At 44.3% G+C, this 23,519-nt stretch overlaps 2 protein-coding genes across 2 annotated transcripts in view; one reads left to right on the top strand and one right to left on the bottom strand.

Moving 5' to 3' along the window:
• Positions 1–23,519, top strand: part of LOC310879394 (poly [ADP-ribose] polymerase tankyrase-1) — a 69,937-nt gene that overhangs the window by 41,050 nt on the left and 5,368 nt on the right. Inside the window, exons 14-28 of the mRNA XM_083794035.1 lie at positions 6,755–6,834; positions 10,555–10,700; positions 11,580–11,745; positions 12,552–12,771; positions 13,121–13,230; positions 13,709–13,897; positions 14,450–14,530; positions 16,764–16,950; positions 18,706–18,785; positions 19,389–19,509; positions 19,837–19,934; positions 20,027–20,101; positions 21,586–21,691; positions 22,113–22,299; positions 22,772–22,928. Of these exons, the coding sequence (XP_083650161.1) occupies positions 6,755–6,834; positions 10,555–10,700; positions 11,580–11,745; positions 12,552–12,771; positions 13,121–13,230; positions 13,709–13,897; positions 14,450–14,530; positions 16,764–16,950; positions 18,706–18,785; positions 19,389–19,509; positions 19,837–19,934; positions 20,027–20,101; positions 21,586–21,691; positions 22,113–22,299; positions 22,772–22,928 (2,003 nt within the window). The remainder of the gene's footprint in view (positions 1–6,754; positions 6,835–10,554; positions 10,701–11,579; positions 11,746–12,551; positions 12,772–13,120; positions 13,231–13,708; positions 13,898–14,449; positions 14,531–16,763; positions 16,951–18,705; positions 18,786–19,388; positions 19,510–19,836; positions 19,935–20,026; positions 20,102–21,585; positions 21,692–22,112; positions 22,300–22,771; positions 22,929–23,519) is intronic.
• On the bottom strand, positions 1,410–5,379 carry LOC310879611 (nuclear factor 7, brain-like; the record flags this gene model as incomplete). Its single annotated transcript, XM_083794382.1, has 3 exons — positions 1,410–1,482; positions 1,734–2,655; positions 5,367–5,379. The coding sequence occupies 3 exons, from the start codon at positions 5,377–5,379 to the stop codon at positions 1,410–1,412; spliced, it is 1,008 nt and encodes a 335-aa protein (XP_083650508.1).

Genomic DNA, 23,519 nt, shown 5'->3' with positions numbered 1-23,519 from the left:
TTTTGCTACTTTTCTTTCTTCATTTTACGGAGGACGACAATATTCGTTTAGAAAGATATCCATACACGTGTACCCCAGGCCTCATTAGTTTATCTTTGGAACACAGTTCGTATATGGCGCCATCTGAAGATGACCGTATGGTATTTTCAATAGAATAAATAACTCTGGCCCAGGGGGATAGCGGCATATAGCGGCAGTGATGTCAGACTTTCGTTCTCTATTATGGTATCAGTATATTACTTTTTCTCTACATTTTTTGAGTTTCCAATTCTTTTTTTTTACCCCCTTTTCCTCGCCAATTTAGTCGTTATTCCAGTTGATTCCTCCCCCCACACACGTTGCTGTGTTGTATCCTCACCTGCCAGTGAGGATCCCCCACCAGGACGTAGAGCCTTCGTCCTACTCCTCCCGCCCATCACTCCCCGCTGACCCCAACCGCCCCCCCCAGCGCGTAGGAGTATGTTCGTTATCAGCCTTCCCGCACGGCTTCCCTCCCCTGGACCCTTTGTGTTCGTGTAGACGCCCGACAAAGCCGGTTTCCCCACGGTGGATTCCAACTTTCAGTGTCACCCCGTCATGAAATGTTATGCCCTTGGATAATGTCAGAACAAAATACAATGTCTGTGTGCATACTGTATAGTATGTATTTATAATTTATTTAATATATTAAAATAATGTAATAATAATAATTTGCCGTTGACTGAACGAACGTTTTAAGACAAGATATAATGGATAGCTAGACTTATAGATGGGAAAAGCCCATCCCCAGATTCATATTTCTTGACAAACACACCTATGGCGCTTTTTATTGGGCATAACGTGAGTAGCTCTCAGCCCAGGAAGTGTTAAATCCCTGCCAAAAATCGGAGTAGTTGTAGAATCAAGTTGTACTTGAGCCAGAAATCTGAGCATCTATAAAACCAATTTGTACTTGAGCATTTTTTCCCTGTAAACCACAACTGATTCACATTGTTTCTATGAAATTGAGTAATATTATACTCCATCAACATCATCATAATTTTTATTAGTTTTTTACAAAAAGGATTACTGGGACAATACAAAGAAAAGTTATAAAGACATAAAACCGTTGCACCGAGGCTAATTTGCGACCCAAGTCCCTGGTTAGGCCTTCCTATACAAACTAAAAATAATCATTTTTCATAATATACATTCAAGAAGCTCTAATCTAAAGTATAGTACAAAAGCAATAACATTCCCAAATTACAGTTCAACATTTATAAATGTGCTTAACATATTAGAGTTCGCACCTCTGGCCTGACCACTGTTTTAACGTTTTCATTCAATATTTTTAGATCAGTTAGTCTTTTTATTTCAGTTGGTAGGGCATTCCACAGGTGTATCCCTTTTTCTGAATTAGATGACTGACCAAAATGTGGTGTTGCGCTTTGCTACCTTAAGGTTGCCAGCTGCTGATCCCCTTGTGGTTCTATTGGTTGGCCTACCTGGCTGCTGGAGCGACCGCTGGAGCAAGATCATGAAGACATTTAAAAATCATAATCAAGAATCATGAACATGATTCATAAGCCTCATAATCATCATCACCATCATAACATCATATTGTTTAACTGAAGGGTTCCACAGTTACACTGATCTTCCCAGGCAAAATCTTCAGAGGGACAGTTTTACTAGAGGCTATGAATGGAAAGAGTGCTTCAGTGAAAGTGTGTGTGTAGTTGTGCATGTGTGTGTTAGTATCAGGATCAGAGAATGACAGCTTTCCTTCATTCCAATCCAGTTGCACTCTGATCCTCTGAGGCTTCTGCTTCAGTGAGACATCCGTGTGTGTCTCTGAGGTGTTTGCTATGTATTTACCTCCCTTTAACTTTATTCCCCAGACTTTACCCTTTAACGGTCTAGAGAACTGTCCCGTTCTCTGGAACGACTCTGCTAACACACCCAGTGTCCAGCTTGTAGTGTCTCCAACCTCAACATCCCAGATGTGAGTCCCTGAGTTAATGCCCTCAGAACCAAGGACAACGGGCAGGACGTCAAACCTCTCTGGGTTGGCAGGAAGCCAACCCTGTCTTTCTCCCTGTCTCACGCTGGTCAGATCATCAGACACAATGTATGCATGAATGGCAGTGTTGGGGTCCAGAATGACGGGAGTGTAGGAGACAATGTCCTTCATCTTGTCCCAGACTCTGAAGGTCAGGTTGCCCAGGTGTTTGGTCACGTCTATCAGTGCTCCTGAAACCGGCGGCTGTGGGTCCTGCGGTGTGAACTGGAGTCTCTCCATCGTGTTCTTGTAGTTCTGCAGGAATGAGATGTGTTCAGCTCTCAGCTCCTCCTCTGCGGCTCTGATTGTGTCTGAAATCGTTGATATGTCTCTGTTCAGACCCTCAATCTTCTCCTTCATCATCTGACTCTTCTGCTGCTCTTCCTCCCTCAGTGGAGCGATGATGGCCTCCTCTTCCTCTTTTAGAAACTGATGGATCCTCTGAAACTGTTTTGTAATCTGCCTCTCTGTGTGTCGGGCCTGGACCTTAATGTGTCTTGCTGTTCGGTCACTTTTTGTTTTAACTTCATTTAAGACCTCCAGTTTCTCCTGTAAAGTCTTAAGTGATTTCTGGACTTCCTCCTTGTGATCCAGAGCAGCTTCATCGATGGGTCTGAAACTGTGGTTGGTGTGTTTTTCTGAATGCAGACACACAACGCACACTGGCTGTTTACATTCCAGACAGAACAGTTTGAATTTCTCAGCGTGCAGACTGCAGAGATCCTCAGACCCTGATGAACTTCTCTTACGTTTTGAAGCTCTCTGTCTCTCCTGTTTGAAGGCCTCACACAGGTTCTTCAGAGACAGGTTACGGGGTGGATGACCTGTTGAATGTATTTCCTTACAAAGTGGACATTCCTGTATTTCCTTAGTTCGCCACCATTCCCGCAGACAGGCATCACAGAAGCTGTGACTACAGGATAGTACAACAGGATCTTTAAAGATGTCTCGACACACAGGACAGGACAAATCTTCTTCTGGAAGAGACGACGTGGAAGCCATTTTGTCTTTGAGTGAAGCTACAAACACTCTGTTCAATGCAGGGAGGCAGTCAGTGGTGGTTACTCTCTCTCTCTCTCTCTCTCTCTCTCTCTTCCCTGAAGTTTACTTCCACTGTGAATCCTGGTTGTTGTTAAACTCCGGCAACAAGTTTAAGTTATTCTCTGCTGTAGCTGTGGAAGTCGCTCCCTCACTGGAAGTTGTTTGTTTGATGGGAAGGGAAATCTTATTGTTGTTCTCTCCGTGTGTGTGTGTGTGTATGTGTGTGCCTGTAGTAGAGAGAGAGAGAGAGTGTGAGTCAGAGAGAGAGGGGGAGGGGGAGATAGGAATGTTAAGAAGACAACCTCCCCTTTTCCTGGTTTGTGACAAGGAAGCTTTGAGAAGGAAGAGAAGTGGTCACGTGACTGGGCTGCACCATGACACTTTCAGGACACTTTCATGGGAGCCAAACTCACACCGGAAGTGGCATGGCAGCGAATGGAGCCGGCTGGACCAGCTCATAACAAACATTATTTATGAACAATTGAGACCTTTTGTAAAGTAATCACTTCTGGAAAATAACAGAAGACATATCACAGGTTGTTTTCTAATCACTTACTTTTCGATGTGCTCAGAGTGCACAGTATATCATTTTATCCGAGGATCTAAACAGCAGTAGGTATCGTTTCTGACTCCGAAGTATCGCAAGATTTGGCTGCCAGACAGGAAACGGTGGGAAGTCTTGCGATACTTGTTGCGTTCAGAAAGGTACTTTGTACTCTTTATATACCATACCTCTATAAACATTACACAGTGTACACATCAAATTGCAACACAGCAGACAATAATGTGTCTTCTGTTATTTTCCAGAAGTGATTACTTTACAAAAGGTCTCAATTGTTCATAAATAATGTTTGTAATGAGCTGGTCCAGCCGGCTCCATTCACTGACATTGTATTCATTGCACTTCCGGTGTGAGTTTACTTTGGCTTCCATGAAAGTGTCCATGAAAGTGTCATGGCACAGCCCAGTCACGTGACCACTTCTGTTCCTTATCAGAGCTTCCTTGGTTTGTGAGATAACTCTCATTGACTTTTGTAGTGGAAAGGGTAGTTTAGCAAATCAAAACATTCATATTCTGCCACAACTATCACCATTCAGTGAACAGTAAAAATTGCTTTAGAACTCTGTCATTCAACTATATATAATTCTATTCATTTGACATAATCACACTCATGTATGACGAAATCGAATAGGACATACAGGTATGGACATACAGGTATATCTAGAACATAGAAACATAGAAACATAAGATGACAAAATCGGGATGTTAGTATTGGGATACAAAAGACACCCAATCATAATATGGAGCTTACATACAATAGATTAAACCCTCCACCAAAAAAAAAATATATATACACCCTATGGGATCCTCCCCAAATACAGTTTAAAATGCACTCTGTACCGGGACCCTCCCCTATACACTCTGTATGCTACTGGGACCCTCCCCGAACATAGGCTATACACTTTGTAGGCTACTGGGACTCTTCCCGAACATAGGCTACGGTTATGGAATCCTCCCCAAATACAGTTAAAAAAACAACTATTGGGACCCTTCCCTATACACTCTGTATGCTACTGGGACCCTCCCCGAACATAGGCTATACACTTTGTAGGCTACTGGGACTCTTCCCGAACATAGGCTACGGTTATGGAATCCTCCCCAAATACAGTTAAAAAAACACACTGTATTGGGACCCTTCCCTATACACTCTGTATGCTACTGGGACCCTCCCCGAACATAGGCTATACACTCTGTATGCTACTGGGATCCTCCCCGAACATAGGCTATACACTCTGTATGCTACTGGGACCCTCCCCGAACATAGGCTATACACTCTGTATGCTACTGGGATCCTCCCCGAACATAGGCTATACACTCTGTATGCTACTGGGACCCTCCCCGAACATAGGCTATACACTTTGTAGGCTACTGGGACTCTTCCCGAACATAGGCTACGGTTTAAACATACACACAATTTTTTGTAGAATGAATCATAGCATCCTCTCACCTTATTTGAGTAACAGCTGATGTCGCCTGCCGTCCACCAGCTCTGGGATCCGTAGGCCGGCCCAATTGTTGCTTTGTGCACAAAGGATTTGCCTTGGCTAGAAAGCCACCATCGATGGATTATCCCAGGAAACCAGAGCCCGGGAACGGCAGATGAATCAGTCTCGGCAGAACCTCCAGATATGTAGTGGAAATTATACTAACACAAGATCACTTAAACTAAAAGATAAGGTGAGGACAAGATGATATGAGGCATTCAGTTCAATTTAATAGAGATCTCGAGATTCTCTAGAGCACAACCATCTTCCAGCATGTCGGATGACTGAACTCCAGAACAATACATGTGTGTCAATTTTATACAGTCTTACTCAAAGGAGGAGGAGTAACTGTTGGTCACATGACCAGACAGGTAGCCTCCACATCAGACAATGGGACAAATCTAATTAGAATGACAAGTGCTCGGAGTCTAGTATGGGTTTGAATAATCTGTGATGAATAAACATGACCTTTACAAAAACAGAGGCTGGGCTGGTGTTGCTAAACAGCTGGAGATCCAGGAACCGTCTCACCGATACTTTGGTCATAACAAAAGCCTATTGATGTGCGTAAACAGTTGATTAAGTCGAGAGAGGCCTAGTACTCAGTGTAGACCACACCCAGTTAGGCTAGACATCAGGATATGCAGTTTTTACAATTACTGGTGTGAATGCACAATTTCATATTTCCCATTACACTTTAGATAACTAAAGATAACTAACGTCGGTTAATGCAATCAGATAGGACTTTTCTGTTTGGATGTATGGGCTATCAAGGCCAGCAAAGTAGTTTTTTGCCACTCCGTCAGTAGGCATTCCTGCATAACTTCCGGGTTTGATGATGATGCCCTCTGTAGTCTGGGAGCCGTGGGGGTGAACATGGTTTGATCAGTAAAAGTATTTTTCTCCAACTGATTTTTGTAGCTTGGGGTCACTTTTTTAGAATTCAAGAGGGTGCTCTGTGATTTGTCCCCTTGGGCATTTTTTTGAGTGGTGCAACCACTCCCTTACGGAGCTGTGTGTGGCTAGCTGGGTGTGTCTGAGCACAAAAGCATGGCAAAATAAAGATTTATGGTATTTTATGCAAAATACTTGATTTAAATGCATCACATTTCCTTTCAGAATGTACAATATAATTTGTTTTCTAAATTGGGCATTTTTTATATTAACCCCCTTCGAAAAGATATCGAATTTTGTGGCCGCAGAGGTTGTAGTTTTAATGCTCTACAGAAAGGCGAGACGGGGACAAGAAAGTACAGTATAAGTCCATGTTTGACTTCTGTTTGACTTTGACTTATCACACACTACAGTATAACGGCTCAAAAGGCGTCACCAGTTTGCAATAACGCCAGCAAAATAAAAAGGCACGGACCGTGAAATTGTATCAAACCTAAAAACCAAAGTTGACCCGCAAATATATTTTAATAATGGAAAATGCCAGTGAAGCGCTTGGACAAAGAACAACAGGAATTATGGCTTCTCGGCACACGGACAGGTCATGTTCGCCAGTTAATCACCGAACCACAGAAAATGTCTAAATTATCAAAATAATTTAAAAACAAATATCTAAAAGCTCATATTTCTATTTTATTCATACCATTTATAAAGCATGTATGTTGCTTATGTATTCTAACATTCCCCTCCCCTGTGCAGAGAATGTTCCCACAAGAAATTCAGACATGGACTACAGACTTCTAGAGGCAGCTAAAGCTGGAGACTTGGACACTGTCAAGGTAATATAATGTCTCAATTCACCTTAAAGGCAATTTTGTTTTATTTTGTTATATGTGGGTGCGTGGGTGGTGCTGGCAGAAAGTAGATTGGGTTGAAGTGGTAATTTTGTTTTATTGCGTTAGTTTGTGGGGGCTGCTGACAGAATGTTGAAGTGTGCTAGAGTGCTTAAGAGCTCCCTCAGACATTGGAGTGGTGGAAAGTAGGCTAACTAAGTACATTTACTTAAGTATTGTACTTAAGTATGATTTGGAGGTATTTGTACTGTACGTATTTCCAAATTCCCAATACTTTTACTTCTACTCCACTGCATACCAGATCCAAATATTGTACTTTTACTCCACTACATTTATTTTGCAGCCTTAGTTACTTTGTAGATTTGGATTATTATTACAAAACATACATTCAAAACTTAGCCCTATATATATTTTCATATATTTTATCCATTTGAAAATAGCCGATCTACAAGCTCACAATGCGATCTGCAATTTCAAACGGTTTTTATACACTTGAAATGAGACACTCTTACTTTCTACTTTTGTAGTACATTTTGATACCAATACGTTTGTACTCTTACTCAAGTCAATTCTCAATTCCGGACTTTTACAGAGTATTTCTACATTGCACAATTGATACTTTTACTTAAGTAAAAAAAATGTGAGTACTTTTCCCACCACTGCCAGACATGTGACTGTGAGGTCTATGGCAGAAAGTCTACCTTCAGTCAAAATGTTCTCTCCATCAAAGGTTGTCAATACTGGAATGAGCTCCCTGTCACACTAAGGCTGCACACCTTTCGATCTAGCATACAACATTGATGCATGCTAGATGTATACAATTACAAAGGGTGTGATACATCTTGCTCCAATGCATTTCAAATGGAAGTCACATGGTTTGACACAACATTTGTGTTGTACGGCTTTCAGCTGTGTTTCGACTGCCCCCCACCCCTTCATACAACACAAATGTTGTCAAACCATGTGACTCCCATTGGAAATGCATTGCGAGCTTGCATCAGCTATACATCTCATACAACAAGCATACATCAGTCTGTTGTAAAGGTGTGAGTGAGGCCTAACGGAGATCCCCACCTTCACAGCTTTTAAAGGACAATTGAAACAATGTTAAAGAACAACCAGTCTTGTGATCACATATGACTCTCAGTCCACAATTAGAGTTGGCCTACCCTAGTAATTAGTTTTCATCTTTTTCTTACTCTTCTCAATTTCTTATTTTCCCCTTTTCCGTGTTTGAAATGTATCATGTTTTTGTATGCTGTATGCTGTCCACTGTTATGCCAGTATTGTTTAGTGTTAACTGTCTGGGGACTACGGATGGAAACTAGCATCCCTGTCAAAACCCCAAAGTGTATTTGCGCTACATTTATATGTAATGTTCATTAATATGCTCTGTCCCTTCGAAATAAACAAATAAAGTAAAGTAAACACACACATTAACTGACCCTAACCCTAACCCTTTAATGATTAATGTTTTCAGGTTCAGATAGAGTTCATCGTCGTTTCTCTTATACACACAGCGCACGTTAGTTTCTCTGGGATTTCTGATAGTGCTGGATTCCCCCCCCCCCCCCCCCCCTTCCTAAGTGTGTGACGTTCTACACAACAAAAATCGTTAAATGAGCGCTCAGGAATTCTATAGTGTAGCTGTCTAATGACAGGCCGATTAGACCCGGGAGACCAGGTGATTGTATGTGATTAGCCACTCCATTGGATAGAAAGGAGTCTCCTGTGTTTAACTGGGGTTTGAAAACCTTGACCCAAGCTACAGTGATGGTTGAACATTCAAAGAAATTACAGACGTTGTGTGACGCAACAAGTGACACATTGTAAGCATGTAGATCTGATTTTATTGATTAACCTTTCTTTCTTTTTTTGACGATTATGCAAATTAATTGCTGAAAAATAGTATGAGGCCGAGTACTGGTTCTTATATGTCTGTCAACAATACCCAAGATGGTGCATCAGTCAGGATGCAATATTGGACCGAGACTTGACTTCCAGTATTCCACAATCTTTATATTCAGCCGTTCTGCTGAATATAAACCGAATGAATCTATAATTATAGTTACTGGTACTTTGACAAACAAATAATAAATACCACTCCATCACAATGAGTGGGCTATGCAAACTATATCATGGTAATAAATCACACCATATACTGTATGCTCAATAGTAAACTGCATCTGTAGACATTGGTAGCGTTCCCTTTTCACTTTGAACACAAGTTTATAATTAACATCCTCCAAAGATATCATCTGCTTTGCAGGGAACTGAACTGTCTGATATAATTGAAGGGATGACCCCTGGTGACCACATAAAGGGGACCGAATCATGACAGAAACAACTGCCTGGAATGAATGCTATGAATTGGTCACTTTACTGGTGCCAAAAAACGGTGATACACCATACTTCACTCAAAGAAGTAATTAACAAACCACCACAGTAACTCCAGAGTCCGGACACGTATTATATCATGACGTTAGCATATCTCCTTGTATCTCTTACACAACGTGAATCACTCGGGGCATAAAACCCAACAATATTAACATAGTCATGCACTTACTTCCGTCATTGACTCAAAGCTTGTGAAAAAATATATACTGGAACTTAGTTCAGACGATACAAACGGAGGTAAAATTCTCAACTTAAACTTGACTTAGAACAAAGGGCTCCAGCACATTCCTTCTCTCTCGCGGGCTGAGGCACGTAACGTGACTACGTCACTCCTTGTTGTAACTATGGTAACCTGTCCCGAGCATTAAAGGTACATACACCCGTATAGGTCCTGGTCCCTTTTAACAATTGCGATTATCTCAAATAATTGTGATTAGATGATTATGCGTTGAATTAGCTGGTGATTCATTTCTATCACCTCCCCAGTGGGGATATGTTTTAAACCTGCTTCTTCTCAAAATGAATTAAATTACCAGATTTCCTGGTTGGGAAATGTACAGTAGACTTCAGTGATGCTTCATAGATCATAGATGTGCAAATAAAGAGGGCAGCAACTATATTCCACAGTTCTGTGCGTGCGTGAGTGCATGCGTGTTTGCTTTCTTCGGTACAGTAAGTTCATCTCATTGTTGTCATTGTAACAAAGTCCTAGTCTAAAACCATAATTTCACCACATTTCAAACTTTCCTCTCCGTTAGTTTTAAATCCTTCTGAAAGGGAGTGGTAATGATTGAGCTTACTGGGCGGTTTGGAGCTAGGATAATGAATTTGTCCTTTGTTTTAACTTCAGCCGTTCGTTATAACGTACTCCGACAGTAACTTCTTCTGTACTTTATCTCTTGTTCTGCTTTGTAAATGGAAATCGTATTCCTTTTTGGTGCTTGGGGAACGGGGTCACCCGTTGTACATTTGAAACGGAATGAATCAAGCATCTGTTTCACTCACGCTGATCTACAAGCTCACAACGGGGACCGTCACACCCGTCCCAAACGTGTTGTGATCTTTTAGGTCTGCTATTTTCAGTGTGAGACACTGATGCGTATCTAAATGTATAATAGAGTTTAAATAAAGTACCGCTGCTCTCATCAGCAAGGCATAACCCTGCATAAAGTAAGATGAGATAATAACCTTTATGGATCTGAACATTTCTGTAAATATGGCATCTCTATCTCTCTATCTATATCTCTCTCTGTATCTTCTCTATCTCTCTCTCTCTCTCTCTCTCTCTCTCTCTCTCTCTCTCTCCAGTCCATGTGCAGCGGTCAGAATGTGAACTGCAGAGATGTGGAGGGTCGTCACTCCACTCCTCTCCACTTTGCAGCAGGCTACAACCGAGTGGCAGTGGTGGAGTACCTTCTGCATCATGGAGCTGACGTGCACGCCAAGGACAAGGGGTACGGCCCTGTGTGTGTGTGTGTGTGTGTTACAAGCGCATTACATTCACCCATTCACACACCGATGTTAGAGGAAACCATGCAAGGCACCAACCTGCACATCAGGAGCAATTAGTGGTTCAGACCTCACAGTTTTCTCACCCAGCCATACTCTACCCCTGAATCACTGCCACCCCACTGTGTGTGTCCGTTTGGTTCCATTTGTACACTCTCAGAAATACTGGGGTATGTGGCTCCAATGCATGTTATACTGGGGCCGGGGATGCACAATATAATCTGTAGCATAATCGGAATCGGCCATAAAAATGCCGTATCGGATCGATGTCAAAATAATCCTGATTATTTAATCGGTAACCAGCAATGAAAATTCATCAATGTGTTCAATATAAATCAAAAGTGTCTAGTACCTCTAGTCTAGAACAAAAGCCAAATCAAATATGACGTAAAATCTTAAAACGTAAAAAATTAACTGTAAATATGTTTTACATTTAATTTGTGTACTCCTCTCATTCAGCAGTCATTTAGTTGTGAAAACAGACACTTGGAAAAGAGTATAGGCTATTTATTGATTGATTAAATACTGTATTAACAGGCTTTGGGCCAAGCCCATAGGGCCTAGGCTTGTGAGATCGGATATCGGTCATAATTTCATAATCGTGCACCCCCAGTCTGGGGGTCCTTGAAATTAAAATGTCTGAGAATCAATGCTCTTTAAGAGGGTTTCCCAAAGTCCAGGGGGGCCTCAGAATCCTTTGATAATAAATAAAATTACATAAATAAAAAGTACAAATACCTCAACATTGTACTTAAATACCGTACTTGAGTAGACTTTACACTCTTGCTGTGTGTGTGTCTGTGTCTGTGTGCGTGTGCGTGCAGTGGCCTGGTGCCTCTCCACAACGCCTGCTCCTACGGCCACTACGAGGTGGCGGAGCTGCTGGTCAGACACGGCGCGTCGGTCAACGTGGCCGACCTGTGGAAGTTCACGCCGCTGCACGAGGCCGCCGCCAAGGGCAAGTACGACATCTGCAAGCTGCTGCTCAAGGTACGCTACAAGGCCCTGGCTATGGCACGCTTACCAATATGGCTTACAGTGGTGGGAAAAGTACTTGTGCATGTTTAGACCTGAGGCTTAATCTTTAAAAAAGGCTTCTAAATCCTAAAGGCTTTCTGAAAAACCTATGTTTCTGTGTCAGTGGTGCTCAACCTTTTTCATGTCAAGGACCCTCAGAATGCCGCGGACCCCCATCTGAAAATATGTTGTTCCAGGGACCCCCCCCAATAGCAAAGACTTTAGCTAAAAATGCTCTGAAAGAATATATATTCAAAGATTTGCACCACATTTTCCATCAGCTAAAGTATAACATAATGCCTAAAACACCAAAAGGGGTTCCCGTCCAGAATGTGTTAAGTGGAAGTATCAATGCTGCAATGTAGAACTGCTCCGTAGTAAAAAAGTCAAAATGCACTTGAGTAAAAGTACAATAGTATTGGCTTCAAAATGTACTTACCAAAAGTAAAAGTACTCGTGCAGAATGTCCCATTAAAATATTTTGCTGATCTACAAGCTCACAACGCATCGTGAGCTTGTAGATCTGCTATTTTCAGAGAGCAACACCCGAATGCAACCAAATCTTGTCTTTTAGTTTGACTGGATCTCTTCCCCAGTCATTTGTATTTGTTTGACGAAATCTCCCATATGTCATAGTCATAGTTTTAGACATCATAGCTCATAGTTTTTATTTCGTTTGTATCAGTGAATAAAGCTAGTCGACGGACATTTTCTCGTCATAGTTTTCAGTCGACGAAATCAACACTGCCTCTCCTCCTCCCCGTCCCGTCCTCTTCCAGCACGGAGCCGACCCGTCCAAGAAGAACCGCGACGGGAAGGCGCCGCTGGACCTGGTCCAGGACGGAGACACGGACATCCAGGACCTGCTGAGAGGAGACGCCGCGCTGCTGGACGCCTCCAAGAAGGGCTGCCTGGCCCGCGTGCAGAAGCTCTGCACGCCAGACAACATCAACTGCAGAGACACGCAGGGACGCAACTCTACGCCCCTGCACCTCGCAGGTAGCGCACGCACACACAAACACACGCACGCACGTGCACACACACACACACACACACACACACACACACACACACACACAGTGGCTCAGGGGTAGAGTTGCCGGTTGGGAACCGGAAGGTTCTCAGTTTGATCCCGGACTCCCCTTGAGTTTATGTCGAAGTGTCCTTGAGCAAGACTGAACCTCTAATTTCCATCGGTGTACAGTATGAATGTGTGTGTGTGTGTGAATGTAATGCACAATCTACAGTATATTTTTTAAGGGTAACTATATCCTTACACTAAACACTAAACTAGATGATGAAGGTAAAATGTCACAGAAGTGTAATGTGTGTGTCCATCTGTGTGCAGCTGGTTACAACAACCTGGAGGTGGCAGAGTATCTGTTGGAACATGGATCTGATGTCAACGCACAGGACAAGGGAGGCTTGATACCACTACACAACGCTGCTTCATATGGGGTATGGCACACACACACACACACACACTTAGATGTGCACCTGTGTCATGCACCAAAACTAGCATATGCTTCTACATCAGCTATTTTTGGTGCAAAACACCGGTGTGAAACTAAGCATAAATCACCCTTTACTGATGCTTATAGTGTTATCTTATCGTGTTCAATCTCCTCTCCTCTCCTCTCCTCTCCTCTCCTCTCCTCTCCTCTCCTCTCCTCTCCTCTCCTCTCCTCTCCTCTCCTCTCCTCTCCTCTCCTCTCCTCTCCTCTCCTCTCCTCTCCTCTCCTCTCCTCTCCTCTCCTCTCCTCTCCTCTCCTCTCCTCTCCTCTCCTCTCCTCTCCTCTCCTCTCCTCTCCTCTCCTCTCCTCTCCTCTCCTCTCCTCTCGTCTCCTCTCCTCTCCTCTCCTCTCCTCTCCAATCCTCTCCTCTCCTCTCCTCTCTTCTCCTCTCCAATCCTCTCCCCTCCTCTCCATTCTCCCAGCATGTGGACATAGCTGCCCTGCTCATCAAATACAACACGTGTGTTAACGCCACAGACAAGTGGGCGTTCACCCCGCTCCACGAGGCCGCCCAGAAGGGGCGGACCCAGCTGTGTGCCCTGCTATTGGCCCACGGAGCTGATCCCACCATGAAGAACCAGGAAGGACAAACCCCGTTAGATCTGGCCACGGTAGGATGCAGCTTGGTGTGTGTGTGTGTGTGTGTGTGTGTGTGTGTGTGTGTGTGTGTGTGTGTGTGTGTGTGTGTGTGTGTGTGTCCATGCGTGTGTGTGTGTGTGTGTGTGTGTGTGTGTCCATGCGTGTGTGCGTGCTTAGATTCGGGGATAATAGCAAGTCTTGTCAGCCCGTAAATAAGGAAGTGAATGGCTGTGCACAAAACATTTCCGGCAGCGCTGAGTAAAGCGTTGTCAAATAATTTATTACAAATCCTGTTTTAAAAGGGCTAAAAGATGTGTATACATGTCCATGGCACTGAGAGGATGTATACACTTGAGAGGACGTGTATACACGTCATTAGCACAATAAGTGTTAAGACCTGGCTGTGTTAGCAACACCATCTTGCAACATCACAAGACTTTACAACAAACAATGCCCTGTTAGGAGACTGCAAGTGTGTACCATTTCGTAGTAGTGGCGAGACGTGGAATGAGATCGTCTCATGAAGATCCAGGATCTTTGATTCTAACGCTTTGTTCCTCTTCCTCATTCTCTCTCTGTCGCAGGCTGATGACATCAGAGCTCTTTTGATTGATGCTATGCCTCCAGATGCCTTGCCCAGCTGTTTGAAACCCCAGGCCACTGTTGTGAGTGAACATAAATAATGTATTCATATTTGTTTCCTTGTTGTTACTGTATGCACTTACGCAGAGCAGTAGTTGTTCTGAAGCATATCCCGCCTCTGTCGGACAGCACCGTGGAGAGAAAGCTAAATGACAGTCAACGTCGGTCTTGAGCCTAATTCGAACCTGTGACATTGAGATTGTTTTCTATCCTTACACACATAGTAACTGTATGAGCCGTCAGGACACAGAACAGGAATCTTTAATGTAACCTTCATTACATACCTGGTGCACACAGGGCAGCACGGCTGCATTTTGTTTGGAATTGCTGAAATTTACTGACTGTGAAATTGTCCCTGTGAGTGCTGTCTTCTGGAGAATGCTGGCTCTCGTATTAAGTGCAACTCAGTGATCTGGCTGATGTGAAAACATGGTTTAAAGCCCCTGAGGTGAGAAGTGAATGAGATGTTTTTTTTATACCTTCAAAGACAGGGTTTTATAAGAACACATCAAAACAGTACAGCAACCAGACCTTTGTTTTTATTGAACTGGAAAGCACAACAACATGCTGGTGTTGTCTCAGGCAGGCTGTTTTCGCCCTGTCTGTGAGCACCTAATCTCCGGCACTGCTGGACGGATCAGCGTGAATCGCTGCCTGTAGTGTACACCCCCAGTAGGCCAGGGAAGAACCTCTGCTTCAAATCAGCCTGGTGGTGCTGGTGGTATGAAAGTAGTCTGGAAACCAGATTAATCTGCCACAGGACAGAAAATCCCTGGGGAGATTGGTCTGGCACTTCTGAGTTTGAATTACATTTTGTTCACCCCAGAGTTGTGGGTGACCAATCATAGCCCACTATTCAAAGAGAGACGTTTATTTCTTTGCTGTGACGTTGGAATCCGTTTGTAAATAAATCTTCCACACCAAAGTCCGTCACGTTCTGGCCTATATTATGTCTTTCTTGAACCGTAGGTCGTACAGTAAAAATTCTTCCGCCAGTCTGTGTTTTCTTCAAAACACTACACCTTTTGCTACTACAGATTTTGTCCAAAACTCGCACATATTATCTCTGGCTGTGCAGAGTTTCCCACTGATCAGTCCAGCTGAGATGCTCTGCTCACACACACACACACACACACACACACACATACACACACACACATATACAGAAGCACGGATAGACAGCCATGAAAACCAAACGTCTTCGGCCTTCGCCATCTGGCCTGGCGGACACAAAAATAGCCCTGATGCCAGATGGCAAAGACAGTACAGTTAGGCGTGTTGTCTTTGGAGATATGTCAGTGTCAGAACGTCCAGGCGGTGCTACGTCTCTACTTAAAGGTGGCCATCTTGATCTACTGAGGCTGGGAGTTAAAAAGGCAGAGTTGTTTGAAGCACTTTGGCTGGAGAGACTATGGCAGTGTTAACAATGTTGTAAATACCATTATCATGTACAGTACACACTGTTGTCTCAAACTTTTTATTTAATGTCAAGTAGCCCCAGTTTGGTACTGTATGCATTAGGCCACGGACCCCCATAACTCTGAGAGTGTACGAATGGAACCAAGTGCAACCGCAAGGGTCCATTTGGTTCCTAACTATCAATGATGATAATATCAGCTGGGGGACCCCTGGAAGTTGGAACCCCTTCAAGGATGGCTGGGGGTTATTGGTCTAAATTATGAGCGGGCATGAGTACTTGAGTACTCATTGGACATTCTAAATAAAAAACATTTTTTATTGTTGTTTAACAGTTTGACTGTTTTTTACGATTAACCCGCATTTTAATCAACCCCCCTTCACTGCCGAGATTGTTGTATTACCTTTAGAGCATACGCTGAATTATTTGGGCTTTTAATCCGCGAAAATCCATCAAAAAAAGCTCCCGTGGTTTGTTATGATCTGTGTGTAGCATCCACCATCTTGGTGCACCCGGAAGACGCACACAAGATTGGTTTCAATGAGGCGTTGCAACCAATGCATTTCCATTGGCCTCAATTTCCCAGAAGCCCTAGCAGCCCACAGCATGTGACGATTTCCGGTTTCGTCATCAAAGCGAAGCCATCCAGTCTCATACTCCGCGACGAAGACGGATTTTCTTTTGATTCATTACATTACGGCGGATTAAACACATAAAACAAAAGGCGGGTATGTCCGATACGGCAGCGACATTAACCTGGAGTAATCCATTCGCGGCACGGAAACTGTTAAATCAATCAGTTTGATTAACTGTTACACTCCTACTTTCCACATTGGCAGGTGAGTGCAGGGGTGGTCAGTACGGGCGCCACTGGGGGCGTGGTCATCTCCCCCTCGCCTTCGCCCTCCTGCCTATCAGCAGCCAGCAGCATTGACAACCTGAATATGCCCCTTGGTGACATCACAGTGGGAGGAGCCACAGGCAGTGGGGACGGTGCTTCTGGGTCTGACAGGAAGGAGGGAGAGAGTATGTATGGCAATGTGCACGTACAAACATGCACATGTACAAACATGTACACGCACATAATGTACAATTCTTTCTCCAACTTGTTGTTTCTGTCTCTTTCTCACGCATCATTTCATTATCATTGTTTGGTCTTTCAGTGTTATTATTATTATTATTTATTTTTTTTAGATTTTGGGGGTCTTTTTCTGCCTTTATTTGATTGTAGTCAAGTCCCGGAATCGGGACTTGAACTTGAATTAGCAGCCTAGGTGCCCGCACGTCTACGCCTAGCCGTTCGGGCCATCTTTTAGTAATTCTAAAAAGAGTGTGATTGACCTGGGTCTTCGTAAGGAGAGAGTCCGTTCAGTTTGTAAGCGACAGTTAACTCTGAAGACACTGTCAGTGTTGAATTGAATTACATGAACTCTGAGCATTTTGCTGTGTATGTTTCTTCTGGAGTTGGAGGATTACTGGGGCCGGGACCCTTCCCTACTTCTACTTAGGTGTTGCCGATGATACTAATTAAGGCTCTGGTCCATTTGGTGTACAGTGGTTCTCAAACCTTTTAATTTCAAGCACCCCCATAACTCTGAGAGTGTACACTTGGAACCAAATGGACCCCTCAGAGACTCGTACAGAGCCATTTGGAACCCACTCAAGGACACTATGAGACCCAATGGTGTAGCGGAGTGCTTCCAGTGAGCCAACATGTACAATAGCAGCACCCTGACTCTGTTTGACCAGAATGGAACAGAGCCTTCATCTGTATCATCGGTGGTAACACCTGTGAAGGTGAGGTATAGGGAAGGGGCCCGGAAGTAGGACGAGTTATTCCGTCACGTGCACAGAGCCCAACTGTCTGAAGCACCAACCTATTGACCTGTGTTCTGTCTGAAGCACCAACCTATTGACCTGTGTTCTGTCTGAAGCACCAACCTATTGACCTGTGTTCTGTCTGAAGCACCAACCTATTGACCTGTGTTCTGTCTGAAGCACCAACCTATTGACCTGTGTTCTGTCTGAAGCATCAACCTATTGACCTGTGTTCTATCTGAAGCACCAACCTATTGACCTGTGTTCTGTCTGAAGCACCAACCTATTGACCTGTGTTCTGTCTGAAGCACCAACCTATTGACCTGTGTTCTATCTGAAGCACCAACCTATTGACCTGTGTTCTGTCTGAAGCACCAACCTATTGACCTGTGTTCTGTCTGAAGCATCAACCTATTGACCTGTGTTCTGTCTGAAGCACCAACCTATTGACCTGTGTTCTGTCTGAAGCACCAACCTATTGACCTGTGTTCTGTCTGAAGCACCAACCTATTGACCTGTGTTCTGTCTGAAGCACCAACCTATTGACCTGTGTTCTGTCTGAAGCACCAACCTATTGACCTGTGTTCTGTCTGAAGCATCAACCTATTGACCTGTGTTCTATCTGAAGCACCAACCTATTGACCTGTGTTCTGTCTGAAGCACCAACCTATTGACCTGTGTTCTGTCTGAAGCACCAACCTATTGACCTGTGTTCTGTCTGAAGCACCAACCTATTGACCTGTGTTCTGTCTGAAGCACCAACCTATTGACCTGTGTTCTGTCTGAAGCACCAACCTATTGACCTGTGTTCTGTCTGAAGCACCAACATATTGACCTGTGTTCTGTCTGAAGCACCAACCTATTGACCTGTGTTCTGTCTGAAGCACCAACCTATTGACCTGTGTTCTATCTGAAGCACCAACCTATTGACCTGTGTGTGTTCAACGTGTTCTACTCCTGCAGCTCTTCTGGACATGACCATCAGCCAGTTCCTGAAGAGCCTCGGGCTGGAACATCTGAGAGACACCTTCCAGAGGGAGCAGGTACGCACGCATGCACGCACACACCCAAGCACGCACGCACACACCCAAGCACACACGCACACACCCATGCACGCCCGCACTCACACACACACCCACACACCCACACACACACACACACACACACACACACACACACACACCCTCAAGGGGACAGGGTTCCTCCCTATAGTGTAAACAATATCATCTACAAGGGGTTTGTAACGTGAGAACTCTGAATAGGGGTTACTCGCACAATTCAATTCCTCATTATCGTCATTTTGGTTCCAGGCATTCTCCTAGTTTGCCTATGGGGGAGCCAAAGTAACCACTTCTTAATATATCTCATAGTGTTAAAGTTAGCCAGGGAAATGAGTGAAATATTGCAGCTACCGCCCGATGCATCTTGCCTCGTGTGGAGCCAGCTACACAGTGGTGTCCAGAGCCATAATGTCTCTTTTGACCAAACATTTTGATTGATTGATTCAGAGAGGCTCTGCGGTGGCACAGCTGCCAGCGCGGCGGTGGCATCATTTCAACCTGAAAGAGTCATTTGGAACGTACTTATAGACTCATAGACCTGACCTGCTGTGTTGTTTATTTAATTATGAAAATGTGCGTGCGTAGATTTCACTGGATGTGCTGGCAGACATGGGCCATGAGGAGTTGAAGGAGATTGGCATCAACGCGTACGGACACAGACACAAGCTGATCAAGGGCATGGAGAGGCTGTTAGGAGGACAAGCAGGTCAGTCACACCACGCAGACGGACAGTGGGGGCAGACGTACTCGCGTTACTCGCTCACAAGTATCAATACTGCAATGCAGAAACCCTCTGTTACAAAGTCAACGTCCGGAATTCAGTATTGGTAGCTTGTGGATCTGCCATGTTTGATACTTTTGTGTGACGCTGTAGTATGATCAAGTAGGGCGTTAATTCACACACAGAAACCCCACAAAAAGTTAGAATATGTGTGTGTGTGTGTGTGTGTGTGTGTGTGTGTGTGTGTGTGTGTTTTGCGTGTGCGCATGCGTTTGTGTATGTCTGTATCTGTATGCGTGTGTGTGTGTGTAGGTGCCAACGCATACCTGGCATTCCACTGTGCCAGTCACGGCACCGTGCTCATTGACCTGGCATCAGACGACAAGGAGTTCCAGTCTGTGGAGGAGGAGGTGAGTCATTTCGTTATTGTGAAAATGTTTGCAAATCTTTGTTTTATGTTGAAGTGAAAATTTTTAACTCAAATCTGCGTGCGTGTCTCTAGTTGCAGAGCACCATTAGAGAACACAGAGACGGAGGCAACGCAGGCGGGGTCTTCAGTCAGTACAACATTCTTAAGGTTGGACACACACACACACACACACACACACACACAGTGTCTCAGATGATGGGCAGTTCAGAGATATTCACTTCGTTCTGCGCTGTGAGCTTGTACAGTATATACACTGTAAAGACATCTGTAGAATCGGCCTCAGGTCTTAATGGGTTAATTTGGGGGTGCTTGACGTGAACATGTTTGAGAACCACTGGTTTAAACAACATTTAGGACGGAAGCCCAAATAAGCAACTACAGTACACTTTAGAAATAATATTTAGTGTGACTTTACAGAAAAACAAGCCCAAAGTCACTTATAACAAGCAGACATGGCAGCACTGATGTGAAGTGGTTGTCTGTCGGATGTGTATACAGTATGTAGAATTGCATTTTATAGCACTTTATAGTACACATGTATATTGTATAATATATAATATAGTATAGTATGTATAGTTGACATAGATACTCCACTGTTACGTTCTTAGTTTATACATGATTCATGATAACTACTTTTGATATGTGATGTATGCCATGCTTTTGTTTTTGCTTTAATCTAAGTCGCTCTGGATCAAGAGCGTCTGCTAAATGCCTAAATTGTAATGTGTGCCTAATACTTCCCACCCACTCATGGCACGCTGTGCTCTGATTGGCTGGACGCTCAGTGCACTATTGTAGTTGAGCTGTTACCAGTTTTGAAGGCACACTTGTTGCTGTCCAGCAGTATAGCTCCACAACGCTGAGGAAAAGTGTGAAACGCTCGATTACATCTACAATAGACTCAAAGTATATCCATGGCTTCGACGCTGTATATCTGTATATACGACACAAAGTGAGCTATTTTCGGTCTGTGACACCCATACGACTTCTCCATAGCTTAGTTTTTATTTTGTTTTGGTCAGTGAAGAAATGTAGTCCACAGACATTTTTCCTCATAAAGTCTACGAAATCGACACTGCATTAAAGGGTCCAGCTATCAAAACCTTTGAGCTTCAATTCACTTCTGAATGAATGTCATTTTAGTCTGTTCACGTCCACTGACCAAGCACTTGACAGTTTTGTGGTCTCTGTCTCCCCCTCCACCCCTGTGTATCCCCCTCCACCCCTGTGTATCTCCCTCCACCCCTGTGTATCTCCCTCCACCCCTGTGTATCTCCCTCCACCCCTGTGTATCTCCCTCCACCCCTGTGTATCCCCCTCCACCCCTGTGTATCTCCCTCCACCCCTGTGTATCTCCCTCCACCCCTGTGTATCCCCCTCCACCCCTGTGTATCTCCCTCCACCCCTGTGTATCCCCCTCCACCCCTGTGTATCTCCCTCCACCCCTGTGTATCTCCCTCCACCCCTGTGTATCCCCCTCCACCCCTGTGTATCTCCCTCCACCCCTGTGTATCTCCCTCCACCCCTGTGTATCTCCCTCCACCCCTGTGTATCACCCTCCACCCCTGTGTATCACCCTCCACCCCTGTGTATCTCCCTCCACCCCTGTGTATCTCCCTCCACCCCTGCAGATTCAGAAGGTAGTGAATAAGAAGCTGAGGGAGAGATACTCCCACAGGCAGAAAGAGATCGCAGATGAGAACCACAACCACCACAATGAACGCATGCTCTTCCATGGTAAACCGTTTAATTGTGTCACACACGTCTCACAACAACAAACTCATTCGTGTTTCTGTACCTGGTGTCCAGGTCTCTCCACTCTTGTCCAGATGTTGCTATACATGTTAGTTAAGGCCAAACCGCACCAATCTAACTAGTCGCAACTCCGTGCAACAAAACAGTTCTACATCCACACCAATTAGAGCAGTTTTTTAGTTTTTATTTAGAAATTGTATTTATGTTGTTTTCTTTTTTTTCTTTTTCTGAAATTCTTTAAAAATATATATTAGCGATGAATAAAAATTTATCCATTGTTTGGGAAACTCAAAATTAGAGGATCTCTCCGATACCCCTTTGGCTCTCTCCGTTCCCTTGTCTGATGTCTCTTCCCCTATCTCTCTCTCTCTCCCTCTCTCAACCCCGTCACATTGTCTCCCAGGTTCTCCGTTCATCAACGCCATCATCCACAAGGGCTTCGATGAGCGCCACGCGTACATCGGTGGGATGTTCGGAGCGGGCATCTACTTCGCAGAGAACTCATCCAAAAGCAACCAGTATGTGTACGGGATCGGTGGAGGCACAGGATGTCCCACGCACAAGGACCGCTCCTGCTACATCTGTCACAGGTTAGCCTCTGGGGCAAGCCTGGGCAAGCCCAGCAGGAAAAGTGGCATAGGGAGTGGGAGTGTGAACCTTGTATTTCTCTAACCAATAAGAGGGCAGAGGGGGTCGCAGATGTGGTGACGTTGGTGTTCTCTGCTGCGTGTGGTGGACCTTCAGAAGGTTATTGTAGGACAGTGCGGGACATGTGGGATCCGCAGTTTGTCTTTTTTTTGTCCGGCCATTCCCGCCCGCGGCAACTTCAAAGCCATCAGAGATTTGTGTTGGGTCCCGCGGGATCTCAAATCCCAAAGCAGGGATCTAACGTGTGTGTGTTTTGTGTGTGTGTGTGTGTATGTTTTGTGTGTGTGTGTGTGTGTGTGTGTGTGTGTGTGTGTGTGTGTGTGTGTGTGTGTGTGTGTGTGTGTGTGTGTGTGTGTGTGGTGTGTGGTGTGTGGTGTGTGGTGTGTGGTGTGTGTGCGTGCGTGCGCGCTGTAGGCAGATGCTGTTCTGCAGGGTGACGCTGGGTAAGTCGTTCCTCCAGTTCAGTGCCATGAAGATGGCCCACGCTCCCCCCGGTCACCACTCTGTCATCGGACGTCCTAGTGTCAACGGCTTGGCGTATGCCGAGTATGTCATCTACAGAGGAGAACAGGTCTGTACACCGTCATCTATACATGTACATACTACATCATACATCTATACATGTACATCTGTACATACGTCATCTACAGAGGAGAACAGGTCTGTACACCGTCATCTATACATGTACATACTACATCATACATCTATACATGTACATCTGTACATACGTCATCTACAGAGGAGAACAGGTCTGTACACCGTCATCTATACATGTACATACTACATCATACATCTATACATCTGTACATACGTCATCTACAGAGGAGAACAGGTCTGTACACCGTCATCTATACATGTACATACTACATCATACATCTATACATGTACATCTGTACATACGTCATCTACAGAGGAGAACAGGTCTGTACACCGTCATCTATACATGTACATACTACATCATACATCTATACATGTACATCTGTACATACGTCATCTACAGAGGAGAACAGGTCTGTACACCGTCATCTCAAACGTGGGATCCTGCGATCAAACGTGGGATCCTTACTCGAGATTTGTGAAAAGCAAGTGGTTTGCACACCTACAAAGTGAGACTGTCCATATAAATTACAATGTCTCTCACACATACACACACACACAAACA

This window comes from Protomyctophum parallelum (assembly GCF_964188405.1).
Source record: "Protomyctophum parallelum genome assembly, chromosome: 21".
In the NCBI taxonomy this organism is placed as follows: Eukaryota; Metazoa; Chordata; class Actinopteri; order Myctophiformes; family Myctophidae; genus Protomyctophum; species Protomyctophum parallelum.
The sequence above is the reverse complement of the archived record's forward strand: the minus strand, read 5'-3'. Positions and strand labels throughout refer to the sequence as shown.